At 36.2% G+C, this 7,786-nt stretch overlaps 1 protein-coding gene across 1 annotated transcript; it reads left to right on the top strand.

Moving 5' to 3' along the window:
• The first annotated feature begins 497 nt into the window (after positions 1 to 497).
• Positions 498 to 7,338, top strand: LOC131326477 (protein HEADING DATE 3A-like). Its single transcript, XM_058359271.1, has 4 exons — positions 498 to 777; positions 1,475 to 1,536; positions 6,515 to 6,555; positions 6,710 to 7,338. Exons 1-4 carry the CDS (start codon positions 580 to 582, stop codon positions 6,931 to 6,933), a joined length of 525 nt encoding a protein of 174 aa, XP_058215254.1. The 5' UTR covers positions 498 to 579; the 3' UTR covers positions 6,934 to 7,338.
• Positions 7,339 to 7,786: the final 448 nt, after the last annotated feature.

The following is a 7,786-nucleotide window of genomic DNA, read 5'->3' as shown; positions in this document are numbered from 1 at the left end:
AATCTAAGCTAAAAACTGAACAGATCAAGCCCTTTCCGGTCTTTTTTTTTTTTGCTGATTTCTACCGAGTATCCCTAAAATCACGTTCTGATCACATTAAGCGGCTCGGATTATTAAAATTTGATCGGAAACTATGAGGTATTTTTTTAATTGTCTAATTAGTTATCCCCAGAACCGCTCCGATTATCATATGTATAGATTTTATTGCCAAACACTACACACCCACTAGACGAACAATATATTCCCGCGGCCGAAAGAAGTATGAACGCGTCTCATCGATCTTATGATTTTCCCGTAAACCAAAGAGAGAGATAGAGTTGAAAGCACTGATCGATCGAGGAAGAAAAAGATGGATTTATATTCCTCCGATGGACACAAAAGCTTAAAAAAAAAGTAGACAACGTCTGATTCCTCCAGATTTAGAAAGAACAATATCAAAAGCAGACGTACAGGCTATGATCGATATATATCTCATGCCCATCATGCCTGCAGCCACTAATTTTCAGCTTATAAATACGCCTCTCGCGCCCATCTGCAGTACTAGTAAATATATAGCCCTTATCCCGCACGCATACAACTATGCCGAGGGACAGGGATCCTCTAGTCGTAGGGCGCGTGGTTGGGGACATTGTGGACCCTTTCACAAGGTCAATTGCCCTAAGGGTGTCCTACACCAGTAGGGACGTTAACAATGGGTGCGAGCTCAGGCCTTCTCAAGTTGCCATCCAGCCTAGGGTTGACATCGGAGGGGAGGACCTGAGGACTTTCTTCACTCTTGTGAGTGCCGTAACTATTTTTTTGTCATCTTAATTCCCAACATTGCTCTTATCGTCTTCGGGTTGACGTTTTTCCGTACACGTTTAATCACTTTGTAAATTTCCGTGTTCGTATTCGTGTTGACATTTTTCTGTGTTCAAGGGAAGCATGAGAGCGCCACTGCGACCAAAATATACCAAAGCTTGTCGTAAGTTAACGAATACGAAAACTTACATCACGCACCATATTTATCGTACGAGGAACTCATGCACACTTGTTTAAAGTGACTATATGGAAGTCAACATTAATGCATTATTTTACTATTCGTTCTGTTATTTTTAACGACAAAAAAAGGTTTCCATATCATTAAATGATCATAAAAAAAAACTTTTTACTATTCGTTTTGTTTCTGTAGACCTATATGGCTGATATGATATTTTCAAACAGAAACGCAAAAGAACATCACTGGATTCTTTTTTTGTTTTGTTTTGTTTTGTTTTATTAATGAGTGGGAAAAAAGTGAAGAGATCGACGGATCGATATGTTCAACAAAACGGTTTGTCAATTTGAATAACCATTTCACGATCATGTACAGGTTATTTTTCTTTCGCGCGAATCATTCCTGTGGATGGGGAGCATTTTCACTTCTTTTTCTTCAACCCAAACTTATCCTATACATGGTTAATTTCTAATATTTTGATTCTATATGTCATAACAGGTTATGGTAGACCCTGATGCTCCTAGTCCAAGTGACCCCAACCTAAGAGAATACTTGCATTGGTGAATGGCCTCTCTCCCCATCTCTTTTGTTTATCAATCTTTGAAATTGTGGTTACAAATTAAGACTAAAAGGACTGGCATCAAAATAGGGAAAAGCGCAACCCCAGACCCAACAATTTTGGCTCCCAAAATCCGTTTCAGCACCCGAAAAAGAGTAAAACAAAGTTGGCTAGTTCGATCGCTTGTTGGCCTCTCTCCCCCTATGATCTCTTTCTCTCTATAACATCTATATTGTTGTCATCGGGAGTTTGGTTCCTTCGTAGTTTCAAGAAATAACTATCTTATTAGAACTTATTTTCGAAAAAGAAAATAACAAATCATAAATATAGGAAAATATATTGTTTGCTGTTTTACCATCCAACATTACATCAAGTTGCTTTACTCCTAATCTATTTTTCCTTGATCGACAAATTAAGTAAGACTTCAATAATTATCATAACAAAAAATTACAAGAGAGAGGAAAAATAGAAACCACATACCACCAAAAAAAAAAGGGTTCACTTGGTATATCAAAAACTACCACAATCACCAACAGTTGCGGACTCGGAATTTGAACTCAATAGGGGGCCTGAATTACATATATTTCTACATTAGTAACAAAAAAAAGAAAGAAAAGAACAACAAGTATTCATTGCTACTAACTAGTTCTAAAAAAGAGACGAGATTATGTATCTATGTACGTAACTGACATTGTACCTACGGCCAAAAAATGTCAAATAATTTGAAATTTCAGGGGATTTTTTCACACATATGTATGAATTTTACGAAGTTTTTGAAAAAAAATGTCAATAAATGCCTTTGATATGTAATGTCCAAGTACAATGAACCAATGAGTCGGCCTCAGGAACCCTCCGAATTTCTGAAGTTAATTCACCACAAAATTTCAACAAAGTTGATCCTATAAAACTTTTTTAAATTAACCTAAAAAACTAGCATATTTAAATTACCGAAAGAATATTTAGAGGTGTGTAGGAGCTCGGGCACTCTCCCCGACACCCCTTGTGTCCGGCCCTGCCAACCAATCAAAAACAATTCTTACGTCAGGGAACACAAAGAAGCACAAAAGGTGGTACGATGTCGGATGGGAAAATCATGCAAAGCAATTTCACTTTTCATTGGAAAAGACACTACCTGGTTTTTATTCTCTTGTTTCCGATGAGAGATGCTACATACACTACCATCCATCCACTGCACCATCCACTACATTTTTTATGAGGCTCATTCTGGCCTCGAAAAAAATACAGAAAAATATTCATAAATTTTAGAATAATATTTTATGGGACTCTGGAAAAAATCAGCTTCAAAGAATATCGGTAAGTATTATTTTTTGGTTTGTAGGGACAAAACTGTTTAACTGCACAGTTTCGCTCCTACAAATCAATAAATAATACTTACCGATATTTGTTGGAGCTGATTTTTTACAGAGCCCCATAATACATTATTTTAAAATTTATGAATATTTTTCTGTATTTTTTTGGGATCCAATGTGAGCCCTCCAAAATATGTAGTGGATGGTATAGTGGTTGGATGTAGTGTACAGACTTATTGGTCTCGTTTCGGATTGATTGATTGTGGAGTAGTTGTATACGTCTTTCAGTAGAACATACCCACAAGGCCACAACATAGTGCTTTCCATTTACTCCTATAAGGTTTCTGGTTTTGATATGCAACTGTGCCCCCTACATGTCTACGGACTAGGGGGAGCTGCTGTCGCTTGAAGGGACAGCAGCGTGCTGTCGGGGCCGAGAGAGCTCCGCTCCGGTTTTGTTTCGATGATCGAAAACGTTCATTTCGTAGAGCTCGTCGAGTTGAATAAGTATGCAACAATTAGTTTGATCGGATATCATTAAGTGCCTCATCGGAACACATATAACTTGCCAATAAAGGGTTTTAGTAGATTTGATCCAATGTTTCGGATCCATTCTTTTCAAGACAAAAAAATTTCGATTAGGCACTTAATGATATCCGATCGAGCTGATTTTTTACATACTTGTTAAACTCAACGAGCTCTACGAAGTGAACGTTGCCGATGATTGGAGCGAGACTGGAGCACGGCCCCCTTGGCTGAGACAGCAACTCCCCCAACTCCACATGTCTACTACTATGTTTCTTGGAAAGATTCCTAGTTTTTAGGCTCTTCTTTTCTACTTTTTTTAGTTTTCCATCCCAAAATTTTTTGGACCCGCGATAGGAATGTATTTTATAAAATATAAAAAAAAGTTGCGATCCCAAATGGGTTCCTAAATAAACGATCCAAGTTGTTCAAAATGTTTGAGAAGTTTTTTAAAGAGTTCAATTATTAAATTAGGTTATTCGAATATCGATAAGGGCTTGATGAATTTCATCCTTGAATTGGCAGGGACAAAAATTGAATCAATTGGTCAAGTTTTTACTGATATCTGAATGAGTTTATTTTTTTGGAAGGGCTCTTAAGAAAATATTTTAAACAAATTGATCGACTTTAATTTTTAGTGTGAGACACTGAAATAAGCTGTCTTGTTAGTTCGATGGACGAGATTTACAAAATATTAGTATAAAACATTAAAAATAAAATATATATGCAAAGAAATGGAATCCAACGTACTTTAAAATGTGTTTTGATGAAGTTAGATTGAACAAAATAAAAAATAAAATAGTAAAAAGCTCGGGGACGGATTTTAAAAAGTTAATAAGTTGAAAGTCCTAGAGGACAAATTAATCAATATCTACCTAATAAAACACAAGGGTGTGGGGACCACACAAATATAAGTTGAAAGAAGGGCTGAGATTTATTTGATCCAATGGCTGATGTGTGCTCTCCAACTCTCTTAAGATTTACCCACACTCTTACAAATATATTACAAAAATACATCAAAAGATGGGTAGTGTCGTAGGTACGGGCAATCACTAATATATGTACAAAACAAAACGTTGATGAGTTTCGAGGGACATTTTTGAGATTTTGAGGGAGATTTTTGGGATTATAAGTGGAGATATATAGATAAGGGATTGGAGTAATAAGTGAAAATCGTGCTAAGAGTGAGAAGGTGATTTTGGGAACCCCAAGTGAAAAATGCCTTTGCTTACACCACAACCTGGCCTTTAAATATAAGGTTGGAAAACCCTAAGCGTAAGGCTAGATCATCGGTAGCATAATAAATCGGTAAGACCACCTAAGTCATTGAGAAAGAGTATCCCAAGACTTAACCGAACAACTACTCACACATAGCAAAAAGACTAAAAAGCATGCTAGAAATGATAAACAAGATTAATCGACGAAAATGGAAATAAACTTGATATTATTAATGATCTAGTCTGTAGCTACAACATTAATAAACGAGAAAACAATAAACGACTAATACCTTAAATGGTTCTTGAAGAAAATAACTCAAAAGCTTGAAAGGTTAACAATGGCGTTTCTAGGAAATAGAGAGACTTAAAGTGTAAAGACTATGTAGATACATATTGTGAGGGAGAGCCCTATATATACACAAAGGCTTTCTCTCTCTACCGTAGGCAAAATATCCCCAAGAACTACCTATTAAAATAAAGTTTCCATAAATAGAAAGCCTGAAAAAGCAACAAAATATTTGTCGAAGGCAACAGGTATCGATAACTTCATCAATAGTTATCGGTACCCTTAAGGCTGGACAGCTTCTGAACCAAAATGGAACAAAAGGTATCGATACCCACATGGGAGTTATCGATAACAAAGTGCAAAACTGCAGATTTCAGATGCTTGCTCTGCTTTCCTTGCCTTGGCACCTTCCGACCATCGTCACTTGACTTTAGGGACTTGGTGGCATGGCACCACAAGGCCTCGGGTGTTCGGTTACCCTTGTGACTATCATTGGCATCTAAATATGCCTTATTTGCACATTTCACCTGTAAAACTCAACAAAACACCTCACGTGCAAAATCGAATAACAACGACAAATTAAACGTAAATACGCTACAAACTAAAGAACTAGAGCACCAACTATTGTATATCAGCCTTAGAAACCCCCATATGCTTATTTTAATCATTGGTCCGGTGCGATGCATGAATAAGATATTGTTAGAACTATAAGACATGTTTGATGGGAAGTGATTTTCACAATCTTCATTTTACAATTAATTCACACTCTTTTTTTTTTTTTTTGTCATTATTCACTTAAATTTACTATATTGCCCATTTCAATACATTTTTTTACACATTCAAGGGTAATATTGTAAATTTACATGGATAAAGATTTTTAAAAAAAGGATTATGGATCGTAAAAAATGGAGGGTGAAAATCATTTCCCATGTTCGATTTGTTTTAAGTTTCCGAATAGTCTTGATTTAAGATATTTTTTTTAAAGCAAAAGTTTTTTTTTTTTAAAAGCAAAAGGTTCTAAATTTGTCAAATGGAGAAAAGGAGAAAGAATATTCTACTTAAAATGGAAAGTCGGTCGAAAAAGAATGGAGTGGGATAGGATATGATTGGACTAGCGAGCTTAAAGCAAAAGGTTCTAATAAATTTGTCAAATGTAAAGAAGGAAAAAGAATAATATTCTACTTATGGAAAGTATATGATTGGAGTAGAGAGTGACTTGGATTTTTTAACACTAGCTTTTTCTTTTTTCTTTTTCACAAGAGACCGTGACGTCTACATGTGCCTATTGCATAATATTGATAGATATAGTTTTAGTAGTTAAATTATGTTTGTCCGCGGGAAAAATCATGGGATTTTTGCTACAGTCATTAGGGGTCTCACCGTGCGTTTATTTTTGTAATATGAACATTTGATATTGTATGGCCCGTCGAGTAGTATATATATACACACAAAAAATTAATTTGATTGCACATCGATAGGTATGTCAATATCATGCAAATATTGAATTTTTGTTTATGAAATACACAGTATGATTCTGTCAAGTATATTTTGTAACTTCTCCCGAGATTTTTACATAAAAAAGAAGATCATAATCTAAGTTGCTAACATATAACACCCTCTCCTCTTGGACATCTTATCTAGGTTGGTGACTGATATTCCAGCAACCACAGGAGCTAGCTTTGGTGAGTAACCTCTTTTTTCCTTTTTACTCCTCAATTGTGGAGGGACTCTCCGGTCGCTGAGGTATTGTCACGTCGTATCCGGCCCAGCCCGTTTTCAACCGAGAAAGGAGTACTTGTTTATTATCATTAATGTAACCTTCACGTGAAATTGTAGGACAAGAGGTGGTTTGTTATGAGAGTCCACGTCCATCCATGGGGATTCACCGATTTGCATTCGTGTTGTTCCAGCAACTGGGCCGCCAAACAGTCTACGCACCCGGGTGGCGTCAGAATTTCAACACCAGGGACTTTGCTGAGCTGTACAATCTGGGCTTGCCTGTCGCCGTTGTTTATTTTAACTGCCAGAGGGAGAGCGGCTCAGGAGGACGACGACGCTGAGATATATAATAATAATAATAATAATAATAATAACAACAACAACAATAACAATAATAATAATAATAATTTTTGCATTCCACTTTTTAAATACACTCCAAAAGGTTAGTTTCTATTCTAAACGGTGCGCACCACAGTTCTCAAAAGATACTAAAAAACAGATTTTTGAGTGTATTCATAAAGTATTGGAGTTCAAAAACAATGCCCAATAATTATAATCTGTCTTTATTTCACTCTCACTCTTTACATGAATTTGAGAGATTGAAACTATTTTCTAAATGCATGGGTCCATTTTAGAGATTTACGGGTTGCCTATGTTTATTTAGATAGACAGTGAAGTGAGTGATTTAGTGTATATGTCTCATTTACTAGTAATGAATAAAATAAATAGAAATTTATTAGTCTTTATATTTTATTCTTCCATTGTCACGCGTGCATAAACTTATAGCAAGGCATAAATTTTTAATGGGTGCTAACATGCAAGTTGTGATGTGTGTGTTTTTTTTTTTTTTTTGTAATACAGGGTGTCCAGGGCCAGCTTGCGCGCACCTCGGACTAATCCCTACAGCCCCTTTCATATCTTTTTGCACACTTACACGTGGAAGTGATGTGACCCCAAAAGTTGCTGACAAGAAGAATTGAACTGAAACCTTATGTGAGAGAAAACCCCTGAGTCATCTCAAGCCAAGGCCAATATCATATCAGGCCATATTACATTATGGGGTGTTTCAATTTCTCGATATGCTAGAAGCTGGTTGGCACACAGTATGCGTGTGCGCTTCTATAATCGCGTTACTCTATGTTGGCCATTCAAAAAAGAAGGCATGGATTTTTGTTCTTGAAATAGTATATCCTC

This window comes from Rhododendron vialii, chromosome 5a (assembly GCF_030253575.1).
Source record: "Rhododendron vialii isolate Sample 1 chromosome 5a, ASM3025357v1".
Classification (NCBI taxonomy): Eukaryota; Viridiplantae; Streptophyta; class Magnoliopsida; order Ericales; family Ericaceae; genus Rhododendron; species Rhododendron vialii.
Note: the sequence above shows the minus strand (reverse complement) of the source record. Positions and strands in the feature narration are given on the sequence as shown.